This window comes from Pogoniulus pusillus, chromosome 14 (genome assembly GCF_015220805.1).
Source record: "Pogoniulus pusillus isolate bPogPus1 chromosome 14, bPogPus1.pri, whole genome shotgun sequence".
In the NCBI taxonomy this organism is placed as follows: Eukaryota; Metazoa; Chordata; class Aves; order Piciformes; family Lybiidae; genus Pogoniulus; species Pogoniulus pusillus.
Window position 1 is genome coordinate 2,350,499 of NC_087277.1, and position 26,704 is coordinate 2,377,202.

At 42.4% G+C, this 26,704-nt stretch overlaps 1 protein-coding gene across 1 annotated transcript in view; it reads right to left on the minus strand.

Moving 5' to 3' along the window:
• Positions 1–1,451: 1,451 nt before the first annotated feature.
• The window catches only part of LRP12 (LDL receptor related protein 12), a 53,852-nt gene continuing 28,599 nt past the window's right edge, over positions 1,452–26,704 (minus strand). The window contains exons 2-7 of the mRNA XM_064154126.1: positions 20,808–20,864; positions 12,557–12,692; positions 10,256–10,458; positions 7,698–8,799; positions 6,508–6,640; positions 1,452–4,752 (exon numbers count right to left, since the gene is read on the minus strand). Coding sequence (XP_064010196.1) covers positions 3,889–4,752; positions 6,508–6,640; positions 7,698–8,799; positions 10,256–10,458; positions 12,557–12,692; positions 20,808–20,864 — 2,495 coding nt within the window. The 3' untranslated portion in view covers positions 1,452–3,888. The remainder of the gene's footprint in view (positions 4,753–6,507; positions 6,641–7,697; positions 8,800–10,255; positions 10,459–12,556; positions 12,693–20,807; positions 20,865–26,704) is intronic.

The following is a 26,704-nucleotide window of genomic DNA, read 5'->3' on the forward strand; positions in this document are numbered from 1 at the left end:
CAGTACCTGGCAGGGGCCCACAAGAAAGCCAGGAAGGGACTTCACACGAGGGCTTGTAGTGAAAGGAGAAGAGGGGAGGGATTTGAGCTCGAGGAAAGAAACTCTTTGGAGTGAGGGTGGCGAGACACTGGAACAGGTTGCCCTGGGAGGTTGCCTGGGGGGTGTTTAAGGCCACACTGGACAAGATCCTGAGTGACCTTGTCTGGTAGGTGACCCTGTCCATGGTTGGAACTAGGTGATCCTTAAGGTCTTTTCCAGCTTAAACCATTCTATGAACCTATGAACTAGTGCAGTTAAATAGCTGCAGGAGAACAGAACAGGACAATAAACACTTTCCAGGAAGGATACAAAAAGTCATCCCAACAGCAGAAGCCTTAACTGCTCTGCAAGGAGTATCTAATGTAGAGACTCACTGAAACAGTAGTGGTGTCCCAAACCTGTATGGGGGTTTCCCCAGACCCAATCCGGCTTTGGCATTTGGACAGGAAGGAGAACACAGGATACTGTAACCAATTCCAGCATCCTCTCCTGGAAAACTTCTTTTGAAAGAAGAGTTACCAGCAATACTCACTGAACTTGCACAGAACATGCCATTTACTTTGGAAACAAAACAATTCCTTGCGGTGTCATAAGCTCGGCCACCCCCTTAATATTTGTTTCAGTGCCAATCGAACAACAAATGTGAAAAGGAACAATGGCAAACTCTGTCCACATTAGAAAGCTTTATGTGAGGAGAAAACTTGCCTTAGAATAACCTACACTCTCCAAAGCTTTCCAGTGGAAGAGATCTATTACAGAACAGAAGAAACTTCCATACTGAATCATTCTGACTTTTGTTCAAAATGCCCTAGCAATGCAGCACAGCTAAATCAAGAAACCTTTACAGAAAACACTGATTCGAGCTCCCTGCAGTAAAAAGAAATGAAGTAATATGACAGAAACCTCAGGAAAAAACAAAGCAAAACAAAACTCCAACCCCTAGCACCAACATATTAATCAAAAGAATCATAGAATCAACCAGGTTGGAAGAGACCTCCAAGATCATCCAGTCCAACGTATCCCTCAGCCCTAGCCAGTCATCTACACCATGGCACTAAGTGCCTCATCCAGGCTTTGCTTCAACACCTCCAGGGACAGCGAGTCCACCACCTCCCTGGGCAGCCCATTCCAATGCCAATCACTCTCTCTGCCAACAACTTCCTCCTAACATCCAGCCTAGACCTCCCCCGACACAACTTGAGACTGTGTCCCCTTGTTCTGTTGCTGGTTGCCTGGGAGAAGAGGCCAACCCCCACCTGGCTACAATGTCCCTTCAGGTAGTTGTAGACAGCAATGAGGTCACCCCCGAGCCTCCCCTTCTAGGCTAAACAACCCCAGCTCCCTCAGCCTCTCCTCATAGGGGATCGCTTCTGTCACCATCACCATGGGAAAAAAAGAGCCACTGCAACAAATTAGCCTCATACAAATATGAATTTTATTTACAGTTCTCCAAATTCTCAATCAAATCCAACTTCTCAGTTAAATGTGTAGCATTTCTCCTTTAAAACAAACCCAACATTGTGTTCTTTTTACATCTGCAATATGGAGTCCATAGGTACATGCTGTTTGGGTCACCTAATGGAACAAATTGAGATCACTACGTCTGTGTTTTAACACCAAAGGTATTCTGTGAAGACTCTTTCTTCAAAATGCATTTGCCTTGGGGGGGGGGGCACACACACACCAACAATTCTGATGATGTTTGCTAATGACAATTAGTCAGGAAGGTTTAAAAACCCAGTATTTTATACCAGGACATACTGTTCACATAGATTTCGGGATGTGATACCACGTTCATATTGCAAAGTTGCCTGCTGTATAAGCAATGCCACTGAAATTGGACTGAAGATTACCCACAGATTTAGATATTATTCAATGTGAATAAAAATGGCCATTGATGACTTTTACTGGGGTATGTGTAATTATGGGCCAATCTGTACCTGAGCTGGTACCAATGTAATGTGAAACCTGAAACCACATGGGTCGTTAGATTCAAATTTTTTACAACTGTATTGCACATAAGGTTCCTCAAAAGCACAAATCTACATTAACTGTGTCCTGAACTCAGAATTTACCTGCTAACTCTCACGAATAAAATCAACCAGATGGTAAAATTGTTCATTTGTCTCATCCCAGTGTCTGTGAATGAAGAGAAGAGGGAGAAGATACATACACTTTGGAATCCATTCAATTATTTCTTTTGCATGTGATTTGTACTTCAGAGCTGAGGATTTTTAAAGAAGTAAAATAAAAAGCCAGACAGATCTTGGATTTATCCTTAAAAAGTACCTCAAAAACATAACCAAAGGAAAAAAAAACCAAACAAACCCAAAATCAATTGAATTTCCATACATATTAAAACATTTTAGTCAGTTCTGCCCGACAGCATAACACGACAGAAATGCACAAGACTTTAAACATGCTTTAAAATGACATTCAACAAAGTGTTTCAAATTTAATAAATAGCATACAATCACACACAAATACAGTTCATACTGGATCTTTAAGCCTACTTAAAAACAGACTGGCAAAGAATAAATAAAACAGCAGTTGACACTTCTTTGTTTTTCAAAGGTGGAGCTCATCACGCGAGTAGAGCCACATATTAAACCTCTTCTCACAAAATTGGAAGTTATGAGCTTGGTTTTTTTTTTTTTTGGGACCAATTTGTCTTGCTCCAGTAAGTAATACCATGAACAGCAACAACAAAAAAAATACACTGAAAGGGATTTACTTTTTATTTTGAAGGAACCAGTCTGCAACCAAGTAAACCAGCTTTTAAATACAACGAATAAATAGGGAATTAGTAAAGCAAATTCGATTGCAACAAAAATGCAACACCCCAAGAAAAGAGCCATGGAAATATATAGCCATTGCAATAGTAGACAATAATAGTACTTAAAGTGATAGTGCTTGTGCACTAAGCTCATTAGAGACCTTAATATGATTTTAGTGCAAATCCCTTGAGTCCAAACAAGCTTTATACCCTACAGTATTAGGGAAAGATCTATTACCAGTTGGAACTTACTCTGTAGTGTATTTGTACGTATCAGATATTTCAAGAACTAACACATTGTCATATCTTCGGCCCTTTTGTTTTTGACTTCAACTCAAAACCACTCATGACTGGGGGTTTTACAAACTATTTGGCTGTACCACATCAGATTGCAGTTTAGGAAAGTCAGTGCTAATAAAAGCTTTTGCCATCAGTTTCTCTATTCTATCTAAGTTTCACAAATCATCGCATTTTGTACTTTGGAAAAGAAAAAGAATGCTCCTAGAGAAAGATTCTCCTCCCTTTAAATAAGTTCACGTTATGATGAAATTCGAGACTATTTAGACAAAGTATTGTATAAACTCAAAGAAAAAAGTACATATTTTACATTAACAATCCTTACCAGTATTTAGTATATTAAGTTACAAGTATGTTGGCAATAATACAACAGAGTTGGTTCCTAAAGGAAAAGAATTCTGTACAAATTCACCTGTTAATAGGGGGTTAAACTGGCAGCCAAGTGAGTCTCGAGCAGCCGTGTTTCTGGATTGGACTACAGAATCAGGATGAACTAAATTTGAAACTAAGTGGCATAACCTCACTGGAAAGAGCAATCAGATTGTACTGGACACGCACATCGTGCACTCAGAGCCATTAAAGTGTTCATTCTGATCGTTCCATCATCTCATCCAGTATAAGAAATGTTTTAATCAACCACATAGGCTAAAATAGTTTGAAACAAAGTTGTCCTGGATTTTTTTTTTTGAAACTAAAAACTAGTTTTACCTGTGAAGTACAAAACAATGACAGATATTGCTCCAACTTGTACACAATCTTTCCTAAACAATCCGTACCTAGCAGAGTAATAATGCCTCATCGTCACTAGTTTCGTTTTTCACTGTTGCTTCTAAGCAAGTGTCAGGTATCTGGGCAGTGTGTACGATGCCACAGCTCTCACAGGGGCCATCTCGACTGCACGACCTTACACCGTGATGTGTTGCACTGTAAGGCTGTCTAAGCCCTGGTCCTTGATCTGAGCTGAGATCAAGTAGAGGTCTTGAACAGTCATTCACGTCAAAGTCTGATGCTACATCAGAGACTGGAATTAACATTTCAACATCATCATCCTCTTCTCTTCCACTTACCCCATTATCGAGCTGTCTCAAGGGACTTTGGTTCTGATTCACTGAGCTCGATCTCCCCAGGGTGAAGCGTACCCAGCGCAGGCCTTGGGTCACGCGGCTCAGCGCGCTGCTGAGCTGGTGCCGGGCGGGACTGGTGCTCGGGAGCTCTGCGCTCGCCGCGTCTCTTCCGCCGTCCGCGTTACCGCTGCTGCTGCTCTGAGCAGAGGAACTCCCACACGCTCCCACTGCCGCTTCTATTGCTGTCGTAGGTGGGACTTTCTGAGGCAAGGTGGTAGCAACACCACCAACTGCTCCTGCCGTGTCTCTTCGCTCGTTTTCTGTGTCTGTGTCATCCGACTCGACTGAAAACAGACTTCTGTGAGCGCTGCTTCGCTCGCCCTCTCTGCTAGTACTTTGGCTGGCGACATCGTCCCCGTCGGCTGAGACCAAAGCCAAGGACCCAGAGTGACGTGACCTCGCAAAGTTGAAAATCCGGTTCCAAATGTTACTTGATCTGCCAGCAATGGGGAGTCTGATTGAGGTAAATCCCAGCTGAGATCGCACTGCCAGTCTCAGGTTTTCCAGGACTGAAGCCTAAATGGGAAGACAAGCAATGGTCAACTACTGACAGTGTGGTGGCACTTGCACAACAGAAGAATGGCTATTGTGCAGACTGGCAGAGACCCACCAAGTTCAATGTAGAGTTTTGAAGGGTAATAAGTGTTGTGTCTGCAACAGCAATGATCTGGTGCATACAGCAACAATATTTTAAAAGCAAAGCAGGCATGAAAAAAAAAACCAGGAAGAAACATTATGAGCAGAGAGACTAAATGAAAATATATGGTGGGAGAAGAGAAGGAGGTTGGACTTGGTGATCCTGCAGGTCATTTCCCCAACCTGAACATCAACGTGATAGCAATGAAGAATATAAGGTATGTTTCTGCACAAATCAGGGACCTCTAAATAAAAGCAAAGTCAACAGCAAGGCTCTACAACCTGGATATGGAACACTGATTATAGACAAATTCAATCCCAAGCACAGCTCCAGGCTGGGTGGCAAAGGGCTGAGAGCAGCTCTGAGGAAAAGGACCTGGGAGTCTTGGGTCGATGCAGCTCAACATGAGTCAGCAGTGTGCACATGCAGCCCAGACAGCAACCCTGTGCTGGGCTGCAGCAAGAGCAGCATGGCCAGCTGGGCATAGCAGGGGATTCTGCCCCTTTGCTGTACTCTCCTCAGACCCCACCTGGAGTACTGTGTGCAGTTCTGCAGCCCCCAGCACAAGCAGGACATGGAACTGTTGGAGCCAGTCCAGAAGAGGCCATCAAGATGCTGAGAGGGCTGCAGCAGCTCTGCTCTGAGGACAGGCTATGAAAGTAGGGGCTCTTCAGTCTGGAGAAGAGAAGGCTTTGAGGAGGTCTTATGGTGGCCTTTCAGTATCTGAAGGGGAACTACAGGAAGGCTGAGGAGGGACTGTTTAAAAGGTTTTGTAATGACAGGTCAAGGGGTAATGGGTTTAAACTTGAAGAGTGGAGATTCAAACTAGACATAGGAAAGCATTCTCTACAGTGAGGGTGGTGAGACACTGGCACAGGTTGCCCAGGGAGGTTGTGGCTGGTCCCTTCCTGGAGGTGTTCAAGGCCAGGTTGGATGAGGTCTTGAGTGACTTGTCCTAGTGGGAGGTGTCCCTGCCTATGGCAGGCAGTTGGAAGTGGATGACCCTTGAGGCCCCTTCCAACCTAAATCATTCTATGATTCTAAGCACATCCACAGATCCAGTACAGGCCCAGTACAGCAGGCATGCAAGATCTGTTATATACAATCTGACCAAGAAAACAAAATGCTGTCAGCTGTGGACTTCAGAGTAAAGTATGCAGAAACATGACTCAAAAACTTTAGGATTTAAAAGACAAAATCTTCCAGGAAGATATAACAGAGGTGACCTTTCCTTCTCCACTTTATAGTCCACCCTACAGTAGGCTGCCTAGAATAGAGACTAAGTTAAATACCCTCTTTAATGGTTTGACTTTTTCCCACTCAAGTGCAATTAGATAATTCCAGTTCCAAACTGCTTTGCTGAAATATTTTATGTGTCAATCAGTTACAGAACAATGCATGCCTGAATGTTTCTGCTTAAAACCTTACATAACTGTGAACTTGTAAGGTAGTACAAACATATTAATGCTTTTGACTTGGGGGTCCCTTACTGAAGTTCACAGAAACTGCCTCAGCTAAGTAGTTCAATCCTAAAAACCTGAAAGGCAGAAAAGGCAATGTAAATGAAAACTGAAGCATCTTTATTTCAGGCTTCTTAATATTGAAGTGGGCTGCCTGAAAGTTTGCAATCTCACCTGATTTGGTGAACAAACAGGGAAATCTTCAACTGGTGGAATTAAACCCTGGGCAATTAACTGTCCATAGGATGGAGGAGCTTCCCTTCTTAACAGTTCAGCTTCAACCCTTGACAAATGGGTTTCAAATGATCTTTTGAAGAGAAAAGAAATGCCATAATATGTAAGACTATGCTGTATACATGTATTTAAAACTACATCAGACTATTAATCTGAAATTACAAATTTCAAATGAAGTTTTCTCATTTTAGTTGACATTTGATAGACAAAAATAATGCAATAAATCCTCGAAGTCATTCCTGAGGGCATGCCCAGCTGAGACAAGAACAAATCAATCCAACAAGAAACCCCTAAAATAGAAAGCATGGGCTACATATAAACCAAACCATTAGAATACACATACTTCTTGAGACTGAAGATTGTGTAATCTTGGTATGAAATAGTCTTGAGCAGAATATCCATGCTGTTAAACAGCGAACTAATTTGAGTGCAGAAAAGGCAGCTTCTCCACACTTCATTCTGGTAACAATTTAAGGAAGATGTTGAGGTGCTGGAAGGTGTCCAGAAGAGGGCACCAAGGCTAGTGAGGGGCCTGGAGCACAGCCCTGTGAGGAGAGGCTGAGGGAGCTGGGGGTGTTTCAGCCTGGAGAAGCGGAGGGCTCAAGGCAGACCTCATTGCTGTCTACAACTACCTGAAGGGAGGCTGTAGCCAGGTGGGTTTGGGCTCTTCTGCCAGGCAACCAGCCAAGGGGACACAGTCTCAAACTGCACCAGGGGAGGTTTAGTCTGGACATTAGGAAGAAACTCTTCATGGAAAGAGTAATTGCCCACTGGAATGGGCTGCCCAGGGAGGTGGTGGAGTTAAACATCCTGGAGATGTTTAAAAGGGGACTGGATGAGGCACTTAGTGCCATGGTTTAGTTAGTTAGAAGGGTTAGGTGATAGGCTGGACTCGATGATCCTAGAGGTCTCTTCCAACCTGGTTAATTCTATGACTCTGTGATCTGAAAGCTCAGCACTCTATAGTTAAGTGATTAGAACACTTCTACTCCCTTTTAACTGCCCTCTTTTTACAAAAGGAACAATGCCTTTAGAAATCACATGCAGCAACAATTAGATGTCAACAGAAATGTTTGAAGTTAAAAGAAACTACCCTAAAAAATGAAGTTCTCGAGGCCATCCGTTCTTACCTTCGCTCAAACATCCTGAGTGAGTAGAGTTTACAGGTACATCCCAGCGCGATGACGAGCAGTAAGCCACAAATAAGGCTCCCAATGACAGCTGCAGTTATCACTCTGGTAGGCACAATGACTGGGCAATTCTCTTCGTCGCTGCCATCGCCACAGTCATCTTGAGAATCACAAACCCAGCTCTCGAACACGCAGCGGTTGTTTTTACAGTGGAAATTGCCCGGCTGACAGAAGAAACAATTCTTTTCGTCTGAGCCGTTAGGGCAATGGTTCTGGTAGTTGCAGCGATCCGAACGAGGATAGCAAACGCCATTCCGAGAGCAGGGAAACTCATCTCTTTGGCACATGGTGCAGTTGGTTTCGTCCCTTCCGTTTGGGCAGTGCCAGTAGCCATCGCAGCGCTGCTGCTCGGTGTAGCAACCCCAGTTTCCTCCGCATGGGATTTCCCAGGGCAGGCAGAAGCCATCGACTTGATAGGTGGCATTGAATCCTCTTGCGGCGTTCACTTTGTCAGCACAGAAGTGCACTCTTATCTGTCCCGAGGATGAGACAACTGTGAGGGGAGCATGGGAGTCAAATGCTGTCAGCACACGGAGGAGCCTGCGTGGGTTCTCTTCTAATCCATCATAGATTTTGACATAGTCTCCATAACCTGTACCATCGAGTTTAAAATCGGTGAACCGCAAAATTACCTTGCGGTGGTCACCGGTGTCTATCAGCCAGGTGCAGTTGCTTCCAGGTGGATAGAAGTCAGGATAGTTGGGAGAATTGAAAGTACCATAAAAGTAATTTAACTTCTGCCCACAGGTTGGCACAGCACAGTCTATTTCATCCACTAGGTCGAGACAATCGATGTTGCCATCACATTTTAAAGATTCTGGAAGGCAAGTGTAAAGCTTGGTGAAGCGAGACAGACAGCGGAACTGAGTGCTTGGACAAGGCTGAAAGGAAGCAGCTGTTGGAGGAGTAGCTTTGGCACAGATTTCTTCATCTGAGTTGTCTCCACATTCATTCATATTATTACATTTCCAGCTCTCTGGAATGCACTTCCCATTAGCGCAATGAAACTGGTCACAGTCACAGTTTGGTTCATCAGATTTCCCTGAAAGGGAAGATAAATAATAATTGTCACAGAACGTTAGAGTTTGGAAGTGACCTTGAAAGATCCTCCAACTCTAACCCCCCTGCCAGAGCAGGATCACCTACAGATCACACAGGAACAGGTCCAGGTGGGTTTTGAATATCTCCAGAGAAGGAGACTCCACAACCCCCCTGGGCAGCCCAATCCAATGCCAATCATCCTCTCTGCCAACAACTTCCGCCTAACATTCAGCCTAGACCTGCTCTGGCACAGCTTGAGGCTGTGTCCCCTTCTTCTGTCCCTGACTGCCTGGCAGCAGAGCCCAACCCCACCTGGCTACAGCCTCCCTGCAGGGAGATGCAGACAGCAATGAGCTCTGCCCTGAGCCTCCTCTGCTGCAGGCTGCACACCCCCAGATCCCTCAGCCTCCCCTCACAGGGTTTGTGTTCCAGGCCCCTCACCAGCTTTGTCACCCTTCTCTGGACACCCTCCAGCACCTCAACATCTCTCTTGAATTGAGGAGCCCAGAACTGGACACAGCACTCAAGGTGTGGCCTGAGCAGTGCTGAGTACAAGGGCACAAGAACCTCCCTTGTCCTGCTGGCCACACTGCTCCTGAGACAGTCCAGGATGCCACTGGCTCTCCTGGCTACCTGGGCACACTGCTGGCTCATCTTCAGCTATTATCTACCAGCACTCCCAGCTCCCTGCACTTGGCCTTATTCAGTCTCCTCCCACTGGCCTCTGCCTACCCATCCAGCCTGCCAAAATCCCTCTGCAGTGCTCTACTGCCCTCCAACAGCTCCACACCTGCTCCTAGCTTGGTGTCATCTGCAAATTTACTGATGCTAAACTCAATCCTGTGGTCCAGATCATCAATAAAGGTATTTCCAACTGTTTAAAGTGTTTCATTTTGCTGGTTTCCTTAATTGTTCTAAATTGCCTGTTTTCCCTGTATGTAAATATCCCAACCATGTGTTCAAACACTGTATAAAAGTTTTATGGTGAGACTTAATATCAAGAAACAATTTTCATAGTCACTAATAACCTTCACCTGGATATAAAATCTAATATCAATATTAATTTTGCATAATTTGCAACAGTCACCCTTACAGTGAAATAATTTTTCCTTATGTTTCCATAGAAACATAAGGAAATATGCCTCAGCTTCCACCCATTGCCCCTTGTCCTGTCACTGGGCAGTGCCTGACTCCATCCTCTTGGCACTCCCCCTTTACATATGTCTAAACGTGAATGAAGTCACCCCTCAGTCTCTTCAAGAAGCTGTTTGAGCTTTGGCTCAAACACCACTGTACCATTTTAAATCACTGCAATTTCCATAAACCAAGCTATAGGTTGTAACTGGCTCCAAACCGAACTGCTGTGGTTGACACTCCAAAAAAGCTGTGCAAAAAACCAGCATTGCTGCCCTGCTTTCAGGAGATGCAACCACAAAGTTGTATCATTTGAAACATACCAGCAAAGTAGGCTAATCTGAAGCCTTTCCTGGAGATGCTGTCGTCTGAATGAAATCTGATCAGAACGTGGTCCTGTGTGGAGATGTACGGCGAAGGAATGGAGGAGCCACATGCTCTATAGCCGTCGATATTCTTGTAGCTTCCAATTGTTAACCAATCTGAGCTGCATCGTCGGGATCCCTCAACATCAAAATCTTGAAAGCTGGAGAGAATAAGCAACAAAACCCCCATCAAAATTGCTGCTGAACTGGATATTACACAGCTAAGAGGATGAACTGCTAGCACACCAAAATGGAAATCAGCTGTAAGACCTTCTCTGGTCTGAAACCAAAGAGCAGCTTCTTCACCTATGTAAGAACAGGGTTTAACCTTGTGGTCACTAGACTTTTATGTTAAGAAGACAGCAAGAGTTGATTCTGTTCACCAAAATATTGTTCAGTTTTGCTATAAAAATCACATTAAACCTTCACCTAAAAGCAATGAAACAATTCTGTTCATGCACTTGTCTTCATGAGTCTCATTTAATGATATTCATATATTATTAGGTGCTTCTATTTAACCCAAACAGCATCAGAACTTTAGCTAATGCTAATGATCCTGGTGGTCCCTTCCAAGCCTTACTGATTCCCTGATTCTACACTTAAGCAAGGCTATCACTTGCTATTGTAAATACAGCTGAATTGTTCAAAAGCATGGTTTCAGGTAAGATTTGCGCCCACTTTGCACACTACTCGTTTATGCAATGAGTATATCATGAAATGCCATGGTGTGGCTACAGATATATCAAGACTTGCTGTCATGGTAATGAAGTGTGAAGGAGAGACAGCCTGGGCAAAATAGGTCAGTACAGCAAACACAGCAGAAAACCAGAAATGAAATGTGAAATGCAGATGAGTGGAAGAAAATAATGTGAAAGAATAAAAGACTTTTATGAAAAATAAAGTGTATGAAGAACTTCAGAAAGCATTCTCAGTAGATGAACAGCTCTACCCATTCTTACATTGCATTTCTGCCAGTTTAATATTTAGTAGAGAGACTTTAAACCAAAAAATAGTACTTCAACAGAGTAACTGGTGTCAAAGCAATTATTTCATAATGTCTTCACTGCCTGCTTCTTAGGTCAGCAGGTCTGGACTGGAAACTGAAGTAAATCTGCAGTCAATGCATCTTCCTGATCAGCCTGTGAAGCAGTACTAATTTGTACCTTGATTTCCCTTGTGACTGTAATGGGGAATGAACTGATGAGAACCTGAGCCTGTGGCACCATTTTTTTTAACGTTATATCTGAATAATCAAACTGTGAGGAGCACCAACTCAACACTTCCAAACCAGCCATATCTGTTGATTCACTGTTTATGTATACCCTGTCATTTCTAAGCACACCACAAGAAGAAGCATTACAGAATTTCCCCAGCACTTTTGCGCTGGTTTGAGGCTAGTTGGAATATTTTATTGAGAGAAATTAAATCCTTAGCTGTGAGAAGAAAGAAAAAAACCCCAACAGTACTCAATATCACTCATTCTTCTGCTGAGAAACACTACTAGTCAAAACATAACTAAGACACTCATTTCTCACACACTTCTCAGTTAGTTCTCAGTTCTCCTTCTCTATGGCAGTCCTGTGTGTGGTTGTCTCTGCCTCAACTCTAATCTGACCTAACCCTTTATTTCCCCTAACCTTCTTGTCATCTTTTTGACATCTCACCTCATGTCTCTCCAGCTTTATCACGTGAGATATACGGGGATTGATCTGGTTATTTCTGAAGGGAGGAAAGAAGGGAGAGGAGGTTTGGGTCGGGAGCCTCCTGACAGTCTGACTGTTTTCTGGGAGGAGTGTTGTGTTTCTGTATTACTTTTAACTTCTGTACATAGCTGTATATATTTGTAATATATTGTAAATATCTGCTTGTATATTGTGCTAAGCTGTAAATATAGCTTCAGTCCTTAACTTCCAAAGTCTAGTCTGGGTGATCTCTCAAATGTGTGTGGGGGGAGGTAACTCCCAAACCATCACAACTTTTATTTCTTTAATGCACAACTCTTATATTTCAGACCTGTTAAAAAAGAGAACAAATAAATGAGCACACTGGAGCTTTCTGTAGTTGCCAGCTCTGCAGGTGAAAACAAATGCTACGTGGCTCTGTAAGAGCAGTTCAGATAAAAAGGTAAGGCAGAAAGCAGAACAGAAATCACACTTTTACAGGAAGGAAGAGGAATTTGGTACATACACAATTGGCAGCTAAAAGTGTCTAGTCAGCACTTCTGCAATCCACTTGGTTAACACAAGAGCACTCTTTTACCTTATAGTAATGATCTCCCCTGGCTTTGCATGGATGTACCAGCTACAGTTGATTCGGGCAGGATACTCAGAGGGCCACCCTGGACTTGTGATTGTCCCGCTTGGTGATCGAATTTGTTCTGGAATATCTCCACAAGCTAAAAACCACAGACACAGATATTGAAAGCAACTGGGTTAACACCTTTTTTCAGCAAGCCAGCAGGGCAAAAATCAATCAACACTTATCATAGAGTTAGATGAGGTAGCAATAAAAACAATACCTATGGGAGTTTGTAATGGACACAGGTCACAACATGCCAGCCAAAAGATGTCTTCCACTGTTGCCAGCACAGATGCTTATACTGCTGTAAATTAGCACCACAGTGAAGTAACAGAAAAAAATACTCTACATAGGCTTTGACAACTTTTATTAATATGAAAGATTTTTGTGTTTCCTAATCTCATTTTCAGCCTCCACAAAGACTCAGTTCAATTTAACCATTCATTTACACTTTATACTGACACATGCATTAGAAGGTGAAACATAAATTGAAGCAAAATAATCATGTAGTTGAAATTTGCTGTCATAAGAAGACTCAGTGCCTGGTCATCATTAAAATACCTGCTCCCAGCCTTTGGCACTGAAATTATCTTCATATACATGATTTGAAGGCAAAAAGAACTTACTGCAGCACATGATTTATATATATTAAAGGTTAGGTTTACAAGAGATTATTCTTAAAGGAGACTTGCAAAACTACACTGCTGATAATAGACTAGAAAGCTTGTATTTATAGGACTAATTCTATGCAACCAAACTAACTCAGCCATTTGTATTCTTGCTTTATTATAGGTGTAGCTTTCTGTAGTGACCTTAACTCAATTGCTTGTTCCTTTCACTAGAGTGTTCTCAGCTCTACTGATTTTATTTCAAGCAATGTACTTATTAATTTTGTGGGTTTGTTTCACTGTTGGTTTATTTCCCCTTAGCCACCTTATACTGAACATCTGTCATATTCACAACCTCCATATAAACAGGAAGGCCAGAACACTCTTGCTACACAGGCAGAAAATGATGAGGAAGTTTCAGAGGTCGGAAGACATATCTAAAATAACTGCTTTCTGTCATTTAATTTTACAATTTCATCACTGCTAGTCCAAAAATTGAGGGGTCTTGAGGTTTACTGCTAGCACAACTGGCCACACACAGTAGTTTAAACATATGGAATATTACAAATGAAGAGGTATTTTCAATATTGTGATGGTCATAAGTTTTTAGAATGTCTCAATTTCTAAATATGTGCAAAAATTGTGTGCAGTATTCCCAGCTGGAGTACTGCATCCAGCTCTGGAGCCCCTGGGACAAGAGGGATGTGGAGATGCTGGAATATGTCCAGAGCAGGGCCAGGAGGATGCTCAGAGGCTGCAGCAGCTCTGCTGTGAGCACAGACTGAAAGAGTTGGGGCTGTGCAGGCTGGAGCAGAGGAGGCTCCCAGGTGACCTTCTTGTGGCCTTCCAGGATCTGAAGGGAGGCTCCAAAAAAGCTGGGGAGGGACTTTTTAGGCTATCAGGTATGACAGGACTGGGGGGAATGGAGCAAAGCTGGAGGTGGGGAGAGTCAGAGTGGCTGTGAGGAGGAAGTTGTTGAACATGAGAGTGGTGAGAGGCTGGAATGGGCTGCCCAGGGAGGTGGTTGAGGCCCCATGACTGGAGGTGTTTTAAGGCCAGGCTGGCTGAGGCTGTGGGCAGCCCGATCTAGAGCAGGGCGTCCCTGCCCAAGGTCAGGGGGGCTGGAACTGGCTGATCCTTGTGGTCCCTTCCAACCCTGACTAATTCTATGATTTTATGAATTGCAAACAGTTTTGTGGGTTGTGGGTTTTTTTTCCTCTACTTTTATCCACTTCTAAGATCATTCTTCATGTAGACCTGAAATTAATGGCTAGCTCTAATACAATAAAGCCATACATTCTTAAATCACTCACTGCAATTATTTCTGTATGGCATAACAAATAAATTTCTTCAACTGGATTTTAAAGGGTTGAAAGACAAAAATGCTGGCATATGCTGACATTATCTGTATTAGCTCGACTATAGAAATCTAGAAACAAAACCCAGTGAACTGTTTTCACATACAGCTGTAACAAAACATTACAGTTTCTGACATGTTTCTTATTAGAGCTTCATCCATGCTGCATTGCTAAGTATTAATCATACTCTGGGTATAGAACACAGGACCTGCCCAAATGTCTAAGGAGGAAAATAAATCTAAAAACAAAGAAAAATAATATTTTATTTGAATATTCCATCCACTGCTCCCTGAATCTTTCCTGGTTTAATTTTGAACAAACCCTATAGGTGGTGCTCTAACACTATGGTATTTTGGAACACTATTCCTGAGTATTGGATATACTTTACAACTGTTCAGACAAGGAATGGAATGACTGGAAAAGAAAAAAAATAAAGCTGTTATCTGCATTTAAATGTTCAAGTAAAACAGTATTTCTAACAGGTATTAAAAACCCCTCATGCACAAAAGTAGGAGCATGTGTAAAACAAATGCATCAGGCTTGCAGACGTGGGCAAGCAATTCCATGCACTCCTTGGTTCCTTCTGAAATAGTGCCTAACTAAAATAAGCTGCCTTTGGGTGAAATTTATACTATTCCTACATTCATCTGATTTTAGATATTCACAAACTTCTGAGGAAGCTTTTCAATTTGCCTGGCAAAGAAACACCTCATGCTAGAAGATAAAAACCAATCCATCCAACATATGTTCCTTCCAAAAACCTCCAAATACTTAAGCATGCTATAAATATGTAGGTGCAGTGTTTGTCTCTTGAATAGAAACCTCCAAACACTGCTAGGAACTGCAAATTACTATGCAATTAGCTTTGCAACTTCCTGTCCTGGGCACGGTGTACCTTGACAACTATAATTTACTCAATCCAAGCCCTTGCAGCAGCACAAGCAGTAACTTCTATTCAGACTTGTGTAACAGGCCAACGCAGCCACCCTGTATAACCAAGGGATTTTCAGAGCACCCAAAAATCTTCCAGTTTTACTCAAATTCACTTTTCTTACACTTTGTTCATAATAGCAGCCATATTCCTATATTTTCCACATTGTTTTGCTTAAGATGTGGGCTTTTTTCCTGCTTCCACTAAAGCTAACAGTAAACTGAGGGGAAAAATATGATCATTTGTAGCACTAGCAATATGGGAAGAGAGAAGCAGATTAAGGAGAGCATGAGGAATCAAGAATGACCACAGGCACTAAAACACAAGGTGGGGTGAACAGCACTGTGCTTCTGCTGCAGGAAAGAGAAAAATCAAACTGAAGAAAAGGTTCATATGACAACATAAATGTTCAAAACTTGAAGGGAATGGACTTGAAAAGGGAGTTTCAGCTTCCTTCATTTTAACTAAATAAGCTAAATGTATTTGCATCCTTGGTATATATCCACGCACTGAAGTCTCCTCATTCTAACTCAGAACAGACCTCTCCCATTTGCCTGAAAAGGTGCAAAAAGGTCAAGATCAACCATAAAGAAGATTCACTTCAGGAGGGCTGTCATTTTGAGAGAAAAATTCTCAAGAGAGATATCTGAAATCAGCAATGAAGGTTGAAAGGGAAATCCACTTTATGAAAGATATTAACGAGCCTTTTAAAATCCAACTCAACCCTCTGCTTAACCAGGGTGGTGGTTCCTCTACAGCTTCTGAAATCTAACTATTCCTGTGTTTATGAACATGCAGAATGTGAGTGACAGAGGCCATGAGAATAAAAACAACCACCACAATTAAGTGACAGCATGTAAACTAGGAATGGGCTGCCCAAGGAGGTGGTGGAGTCGCCACCCCTGGAGGTGTTCAAGAAAATACTGGATGGGGCACTTAGTGCCATGGTCTGGTTGACTGGATAGGGCTGGGTGTTAGGCTGGACTGGCTGAGCTTGGAGGTCTCTTCCAACCTGCTTGATTCTATGATTCTAAGAGAGACAAACATCTCTGTACTAAGTTGTGAAGAATTCTCATTTCTCAATTCAAGTTGTAGTGTCCCTGCAGGCATTTGTCATACAGGTCAGTTATGTCTGTAGGAACTTGGAAGTACAGGACAACTGGCTAGGGTTGGAATAATTTAATAGAAATATTAAAAATAGAGAAGAAAACAGAAGAATGAAAATTAGAAGAATTAAAAAGGAGATGAATTTGCAGCCAAGACAGAAGCACAAAGCAAATGGATAAGCTGCCTGGTAGAGAAGCAAATACACAGGATGATGCATACCCAAGATCTTTCCAAACCTTTTCCTGGTGGCTGCAAGATTTTTAGGTGGGAAAAGCAGCCTTTCTGCACAACAACAATCCTACCTACATTCTTCTCAGTTCCTCTGTCTTCTTTGGTACAGTTCTGCTCATCTATCATCTACCTGTCTCAAACCCTTTCTTTCACGAGCCTTCATTTTATTAACAATCTATTTGCAACTGTGTTCAGTGGATTGCCAGACTGTAATTAGGTCTGAAGAGGTTTCCCAGACCGAAATGCAAAATAATGGTCAAAAAAGCTGCTGGGAGGACAGGCTGCACACATGGTTTTCTGTGGGGTATCTTGCAGAGTTTTTATAAACACATGAACCACTCTGCCCCAAGAATTGAAGAGGGAAACGTGCTCACCAGCCCACATCACAGAAGATGGCTGCAAACTACCTCCGAGATGTTGACTGGTAAACAGAAGAGAGCCTGTGAAAGCTTTACAGCACTGAATTCAACTTGCAAGTTGTAACAAGAAAATAATTAAGGAACCTATGCAAGAATTCTGTAGCGAGATCTAGAGAAGTACCTGTAGTAACAGTGAAAAACATGTCAAGGAAAAAGTCACTTCAGAAAAGCAGAGAGAGGGAGATTAGGGAATTATCTTCACAGTAATGCCAGGAGATTAGTTGAAAAGATAAAAGAATTAGCTTTCAATATGGAGCCACAAGATGATAAGGCATGCATTATGTTGGACATGGTAAGGACATGAATGCAGCTGGATAAATGATCTAAAGGTGTTTAAAACAGCTTAGAGTGAAAAAAAAAAGAGAATAATGTTGTGCTAAAGTCTAAACTGTGAACAGGGAGGATAATTATTGCATTTGCAACTCTCAGGAGCCACTGAAAGTCTTGTTTGGAGAACTACAGGGGAAGAAGTCATAGGAATGCTTGCCTTCAGGTCAGGCTGGAAAGCTTTAATTTAAAATGCCCTTTGCTCTGCCATAGAGAGAACCACTCAGTAGAAAGGAATCATTATCATTTCTTTATTTAAAATCATTGTGAGGAAGCGTTTTCGGCAGTGTAGAAATTCTTTAAAGTGGGGCAAGAGGACTGATTCTGCAGTTGTGACAATTATGGTGCAACATACCCCAGAGACAGACCTGCAAATATTTCTCATTTTTCAGCTTTTAAAGGCATAAACACTTGTTCTCTAGTGATAGCTTATACAGAGGAGACAAGATTCCATTAGTGCTGTCGGTAGAAAAAGTGCACTCATCTATTAGAGGTGTACCTGTAACTTGACAGCTATTACATACAGCAGAAGCATAAATACCAAAGACCACAGAGGTTTGTAGTATTAAAACATAATTTAGTAAGGTTGGTCATGTAGCCTTACAGCAGCAGCATGACAGGAAATCTACCATCAAGACAATCATTTCATTTCAAATCCCTTCTCAGTAGCAACTGTCCAAAAAAAAATTGCTTACTTGCTTTAGCACCAAGCTGAAGTTGGACTTAGAAAGATTAAAGGCCAGATGTCTTTGGTTCTATTTTACAGAAACTCTACTCAAAACTGTTCTGCTAAGTATAAAGCTGTCCAGGTATACTTGATGAAATATATAACCTGGAAATACAAAAACATATTTGGCAGATCCAGACTGTTTCAATGGAACTAAGAAGTAATCTACATCCATCCCCATCTTTGACACTAGGCCACACACCTAAACAATTAAGATGCACATTAAAAAATGGAACTGTATAGAGAACATCACTGGCTCTGTCTACACATTTTCTTTAGGTTTTCATTAACACCCCACCCCCTTAGCTCAAAATTCTCTAGTGAAAAACGTTCATTTTATATTAATATTGAAACTGTAAGAGTATATTTTTTTTTCCCCCCCAGGCTCATTTGGAACAGATGATTGCCAAAGCTGCTTATATATTTTTTTCATTATTATTTTTCTTCATTTCTTTAAATGTTGATTTTTAAATGGAAGTCCTCACAGGATCTTTCTCCTCAGATCCACTACCAGCTGCTGCTAGCTTGTATAGAATGTACATTGTGTTCTCCTTGCCTTGGCACTGTCTATTCAAGCATGCTGGCCAAAGTACTGAAAGCAGAGTCAAACATTCCATTCACCTCTTGCCCAGCAGATGCTTTTCTGTCTGTACAGTGCCCTGTGACACAGCTGTTGGCAGTAAACAAAGAGGTGAAGGTTGAAAGCTTCATAGCTAGATTTTAGGCTGTGTATCTCATGCAACTCAGTTGCAGCAGTGGCAAGTAGCTGTAGTGTTGTTTACTATTTACAGTATGGCACAAACATGCTGTATGTGTGTATTGAGTTGTGTGTGACCTAAGCAGGAGATAAATGGCATGGAATAAGGGGTGGGGTTGGCTGGGATACAGTTTATTTTCTGCATAGTACCTAGTTTGGGGCTGAGAACAGTGTTGGTAACACAGGGACGTTCAGGAAACTGCAAAACAGTGCTTACAGAGTCAAGGCCTTTGATGAGGCACTTAGTGCCATGGTCTAGTTGACTGGACAGGGCTGGGTGCTAGGTTGGACTGGATGAGCTTAGAGGTGTCTTCCAACCCGGTTGATTCTGTGATTCTCACACCACCCTACCACAGAGTAGGCTGAGGGTGCCAAGAAGCTGGGAGGCAACAGAGCTGGGACATCTGACTCCAGCTGACCAAAGGGCTGTTTTCATACCATATGACATTACGCTGGGCATATAAAGCTGGGGAAGAAGGAGGAAGGAAGGATGGAGTGATGGCAATCGTAACCGTGACCCATGCTGGAGCCCTGCTTTCCTGGAGATGGCTGAACACCTGCCTGCTGATGGAAAGTGGTAAATGAATTCCTTGCTTTGCTCGTGTCTGTAGCCTCTGCTTTACCTGGTGCATTACTACTGTCGTAAAGCAACAACACTCTTCACAATGTACAAGAACAGATAACACAGATCTTCTGACAGTCTTTGAGCAGCAAACAATGGAAGAGAAAGAGAAGGTACTACGGTGTAACAAAGACCATCCACTGGGCATACATTTACCCAAAAACCTCAACCATGTGCACAAGCAGCAATGTAACATCTGAAGCGATACCGCAAGGACACAAGAATACTACAGTGAGATGTTCAAGCTGTTCTCAGAAAGGATGAGTTTGCATTCTGATTCTTATTTCAGGAGAAGGCTGTGAAAATCAGTTTGATTTCCAGGGTTTAGAAGTTGCTTCCCCATTAAAAGAAACAAGCTTGTATTTTAATATGCACTGAAGAAGAGCACTTACCCTCCCCCATTTGCACATACTCTGAATGTAAGCAAGTGAGACTTGCTTAAAAACTAAGAACAAAGACTATAACTGGTATGGCCTAATGCCTTAAGGGACATGCAGTCACATCACCAGCACAATAATCCCAGCCATGGCTACTGCACTGAAGAAGCCTGGCTTACTGGAAAAGAATGTAGCAACCTTTGAGCCAATGTGTGCTGCTTTTATATCCCATACCCTCCCCAGCATCTCATCAGTTTTTCAGTTTCCTGAGTGCTAAAATTCCTTGTATTAAGGAAACTGTGCAGTGAAGTGTACAGTGGTTTCAGTTACTGCTTCAATCTAATCAGGTGAAATGCATAACTCCTGGATTTATATTATTTGATAGCAGCAGTGACCAAAATTACATTTCAATAAATTTCATTTCACAAAAAAAAAAACCCACCCAAACTTTACTGTGGAAAGAAAATATCAATTCAACTTAAGCCAACTTTTCTCTTAGTTCAATGTTTGTATGGAAAAATAATTAAGCAGTCCACTTAGAAAGGCATAATCTGTTCATGAGCATGCAGGTATCAATTTTATCTTATGAGAATTTTTCCATGTTCCAGTTGCTTCATTCCTTATTACATGCTGCAAAAGGCAGTAATAATTTTTATAGCCAAATATCTCTTCATAAGATACCAGGTGGCTTTCAATATTTACTATTTAAGTCATGCATGAAATTTAAACATTACAAAAAATGACTTACCCGTTGACACTCCTGAAATATGCACATTTTCAGAATGTTCTGCAAGAGCACCATTTCCTAAAATTAAACATAATGAATAAGCTAATTTCCAAGATAAAATTTGTAAAAATTTCTTCAGATACCCTTTTCACAGAACAGAAAGAACAAAACTGAAGTTACTTTAATTAAAAGCATTAGAAATCCTGGGTTCATTTTATGATAAAAGTTAAGAGAAAAACTAGAGGAGAAAGTTACCCTCCAATAAAAAGAAATCCTAAGCATCATTAGTGTTCTAGGAGCAATTAAATACACTGGGAAGTTAAGGAATGACAGACTGATGGTAGCAAGGAGCTGTGAGAAACTTCAGGCAAATATTTCAGATGGTAGACTTTGCATAAAATGCTATTTTCTTTTCAAGAAAGCTTTATTTCAAGGCATCTTTCCCCACCTCCTCTTAGATCAGGATTTGTAAGTAAATGCTAGGCAAATAAGGACATCCAGGGGAAGGCATCCATCTATTTCACAATGAATTGCAGGATACAGCCTTTATCCAGAAAGATGTTTCAGATATAGCCAGGAACTTGCTGCCTTCAAAAGTGAAGTTGAACAACCAGACCCTTGTGCTCCTCATGATTAGAAACAAAAATGTATTCCTCTGAAGAAATCTGCTAACATGAATGCTTGCAGACAAGTGGTAACCCTATTACTTGTTGCGACAGATCAAACTGTATTTGTAAACACTTTTACCATCAGCACATCTCATTCTCCTCTCCTTTATTCAGCATCTTTCCTTGTAACCCTTACAAGAAATGTTTCATAGAATCAGCCAGGTTGGAAGAAACCTCCAAGACCATCCAGCCCAACCTAGCACCCAGCCCTGTCCAGTCAACTAAACCATGGCACTAAGTGCCTCATCCAGGCTCTTCTTGAACACCTTGCTAGAAAGCAGCCAGGAAGAAAGGGACCTCGAGGTACTGGTAGATAGTAGGCTGAAGATGAGCCAGCAGTGTGCCCAGGTGGCCAAAAGAGACAGTGGCATCCTGGGCTGTATCAGGAACAGGGTGGCCAGTAGGATGAGGGAGGTTATCCTTCCCCTGTACTCAACCTCCAAGGACAGCAACTCCACCACCTCCCTGGGCAGCCCATTCCAATGCCAATCACTCTCTCTGACAACAACTTCCTCCTAGCATCCAGCCTAGACCTCTCCTGGCACAACTTGAGTCTGTGTCCCCTTGTTCTGTTGCTGGTTGCCTGGCAGAAGAGCCCAACTCCACCTGGCTACAGCCTCCCTTCAGGTAGTTGTAGGCAGCAACAAGATCACTCCTGAGCCTCCTCTCCTCCAAGTTAAACTAGTACATTAAAAGTGGGAAAGGAAATACCTCCTGGCACTTAGTGTCATGGTCTAGTTGATTAGACAGGGCTGAATGCTAGGTTGGACTGGCTGAGCTTGGAGGCCTCTTCCAACCTGGTTGATCCTATGATTCCATCATTTACATTGCAAGCTGCTTTATCTCATTTGAGAAAAAACCCCACAGTAAGTCTATACTGTAACAGTTCTCCTTGATATTCAAAAGGCAGGAGTTAAAACAAAACCAATTTAAAATACCCCACTAGAGAGCAATTATTTTCCAATTATTTTTAATAGCAAAACATATCAAGTTTTCAAAAGCTGTTCTCCAAATCTATTCTGCATACAGGTGCGTTTGCAGCTCTGAGCTCATGTCTTCAGTGACAGCTCCAAATTTACTAAATAAGCACTATCTTTACTGGAAAGTGGATTTTTACTTGTAACTAATTCCACAGAAGGACATTTCTAATCATTGTGGGGTTTGGTATTTCCATCAATGTAACGACAAATTAATTAATACAGTTCAAGACATCTTGTTTTAAACTAAAAACAGCTTCCTGGTATTTCATCTTTCAAATTACAGTAAGGATTGTTCACGGGTTTTGTGTGTTCAAAAAGGGGTTATTAGCACACACAACTACATCTGGAGTTGTTACTGAACACTGGAAATGAATAACATGACAACAATGAAGGAATTCAGAAGCATTTTTGAAACAGGAGAACCTCCAAAGTAATTGTGTTCAAGACATTCCACTGATGCCCCCAGGATCTGAGTTACAGACAAGCTGCCTATACATAAAAAAACAGGAAAACAAAGCCAGAAGTTTTATGACATCAGTTCTGATAAAAATACAAGAGGAAAATGTGAAAATACTGACATAATGTTAAAGTGATGGAGGCTAAAGCAAGGTATATATAAAAACCTGATATAAACTATAGACCAGCAATGGTGAAAAACATACTAAAATGGGAACACACATCCAATCCCTTGACTTAGTGGGTTAAATTAGGAAGAAAACTTAAATCAGCATCCATAAAACGGAACACTTAAGTAGTTTCCATCTGAATATGCTTTATGACCTAACAACTGATTTCAATATAAAGTGATGCCAGATAGGGTGCACACTTCTGGAGCCCCCAATACAAGAAGGACATGGACTGTTAGAGTGAGACCAGAGGAGGCCATGAAAATGATCAAAGGGCTGCAGCAGCTCTGCTATGAGGACAGGCTACCAGAGCTGGGGTTCTGCAGCTTGGAGAAGAGAGAGATCTTCCCTATCAGAAACCTATCAGTATCTGAAGGGGGCCTACAGGGCCAAGCAGGCTGGAAGAGACCTTCAAGCTCATCCAGTCCAACCTAGCACCCAGCCCTATCCAATCAACCAGACCATGGCCACCTCCCTGGGCAGCCCATTCCAATGCCAATCACTCTCTATTAAGCTACTGGTAACCTATAGGATAATGCAAAGTATAGAAAAGTCCTTTTAGTGGCTGTCTCTTTAAGTGCACATCAATTTTCTGCTAGCACTGCTGATACCTCTCTAAAGATTCCTAACAATAGTTAATGAATTGGCTGTTTTTTCTTAATGAGTTACTCTTTAGAGAGTGTGGTTACAGTATGAAACAATCTCCAGTTTCTGAAGGGCATTTCTATCTTGAATAACTTTTAAAATGTCTTATATGTTGAAAGCATACCAAGGGTAAAAGTTGGTCACTAACTCCGAGTCTCAAGATGAAAGTTTGATTTTTACAGCACAAAGCCAGGCCCTTTGCCCTTTCTCCATTTTTTCTATCCCACTCAAATCCTCTGGCTTGAGATGCTGTCTTGTCTTGGAGAAGCCAGAAACAGACAAGCAGTTGCACAAACACTTGAATTATTCGTTTTGATTTGTGTCTCACAGCTGAGTGACCACAGACTCAGGCAAGACAACACTAGGCTTGCCTTCAGGTTTTCCCACATTTGGGGCATTTCACTCCTATCAGTCTACATGAAACTACATTAAAAAATACCCTGCCCAGCATCCATACGACATCACTTCCCAACATCCTGGTCCAGGAGCCACAAGGCCTATATTCCTATAGGGAATCTGGAGAGGAGAACAAAACTCCAGAAAAGATAAAATCCACAGTCTTGGAAGGTAACTCAGTAGTATCTTCAGAGTTTCATCATGGATAGGAAAATAAACATAGGCCAAGTGGACAGGATTGGCAGTAAGGAAGACATCACAGCAGCAAACACTTCAACCAAACTGCAGAGGGGGAGGAAGAAGGAAAAAAACAAGACATTCAGACTTGAAATACAAGATATGTTTGGAAAAAACAGCTGCTAAGTCCTACATATTTGAAAACCAGACAACAGCAGTGATGTGCAGACTAATGTGGAGAGTTAACCACAACACACCAGATATCACTTTAGAATGTTACCCCTACTATAGCCCTCCTTTACCATAACCTACACAGCACAGCCTGCTCTCAAAATGAGACCAAAGGATTATCTGCATGGAACTACAGAGAATAAAACCAAGCCCAGAGTCCTGAAATGAGCTGCTCCTTGAGATTTTACTCAAATTCATGCAGGTTTCTTCTGGAGAAGAGGAGGCTCCCAGGTGACCTCCTTGGGGTTTTCCCGTATCTGAAGGGGGGGCTACGAAAAAGCTGGGAAGGGACTTTTTAGGCTCTCAGGGAGTGACAGGGCCAGAGGGAATGGAGCAAAGCTGGAGGTGGGGAGATTCAGAGTGGAGGTGAGGAGGAAGTTGTTGAGCATGAGAGTGGCGAGAGGCTGGAATGGGTTGCCCAGGGAGGTGCTTGAGGCCCCATGGCTGGAGATGTTTAAGGCCAGGCTGGAAGAGGCTCTGGCCAGCCCGCTCTAGGGTTGGATGTCCCTGCCCATGACGGTGGGGGAAGGTTGGAACTAGATGATCCTTGTGGTCCCTTCCAACCCTGACTGATTCTATGATTCTAAACACACAGACAGACACTTCCCAGCCCCCGCATGTAGTGTCCCTCTCAGTCTAAGCATTCAGATTTAACAAGACAAGCTTCTGCATTCCAGATACATGAACTTGAAGGCTTCTGAAAAAGACAAAAAAAAAGGTACATGCAACTTTGCCTATCAGGACTGTAAATCTGAACTTCCTAACTTCAGTTTGGAAGACTCATGTATCTTGGGACTCAAGTTAAATGCAGATTGTGTTTTAGAGAGATGTTGACTGTTGAAATGAAAAACAAACCAAACAAAAAAAAATCCAGAATGGCAAACACCACATATAAGTTATTTCTATTCTTCCTGTTAGACCAAGTAGTTACTGTCCACAAAAGAAATCATGCACATTTGGGAGTAGCTTTAACAAACAAATTAACCTCCCCTACAAACACAATTGTGTCAATTGAGGAGCAGCTTTAAGTGAATGGCTACAAAGAGAGGCTTTTCTAAATTATCTTGCATTAAAAAGTGCTGTTGTACATCAGGACTGATATACAAGCAGACTGGACAGGCTGTTTCTCTTGAACCACAAATTATCAGCAACAAGAGATCAACAGCACTTCCTGTACACAATTGCATTTCCCAACACCCTTTATCATAGTACCTGTTCAACTTGCTTTGCTGCAGACAATATACTTCATGACCAAACTTCCTTTCTTGATCCTACTGCCAAAATGTCTGTCCACTTTGTACCTTGCAATAAGCAGGCTTAACTTGTTTACACTGCCTCTTGTCAAGCTGAAGTTGCGTTGAAGTAATCTGCACCATTTTTTTCTGGGGGTGCTGGTAGATAGTAGCTGAACAGGAGCTAGCAGTGTGCCCAGGTGGGCAGCAGAGCCAATGGCATCCTGGGCTGCATCAGGAGCAGTGTGGGCAGCAGGACAAGGGAGGTTCTTCTGCCCCTGTACTCAGCACTGCTCAGGCCGCACCTTGAGTGCTGTGTCCCATTCTGGGCCCCTCAATTCAAGAGAGATGTTGAGGTGCTGGAAGGTGTCCAGAGAAGGGCAGCAAGGCTGGTGAGAGGCCTGGAGCACAGCCCTGTGAGGAGAGGCTGAGGGAGCTGGGGGTGTGCAGCCTGCAGCAGAGGAGGCTCAGGGCAGAACTCATTGCTGTCTGCAGCTGCCTGCAGGGAGGCTGTAGCCAGGTGGGGTTGGGCTCTGCTGCCAGGCACCCACCAATAGAACAAGGGGACACAGTCTCAAGTTGTGCTAGAGGAGGTCTAGGCTGGATGTTAGGAGGAAGTTGTTGTCAGAGAGAGTGATTGGCACTGGAATGGGCTGCCCAGGGAGGTGGTGGAGTTGCCGTTCCTAGAGGTGTTCAAAAAAAGCCTGGATGAGGCACTTAGTGCCATGGTCTAGTTGACTGGACAGAGCTGGGTGCTAGGTTGGACTGGATGATCCTGCAGGTGTCTTCCAACCTGGCTGATTCTATGATACCACTGAAATAAGAACTTCCTTGAACAAAAATGGTTCTGTCATATGTATAACCCCACTAAAAAGCTACTTGGGAATAATCCTCTGATGTCTAATCAAAAAATAGCAATATCCTTCTTGATGTAGATATGGGAGCTGGAAACATCCATGATGC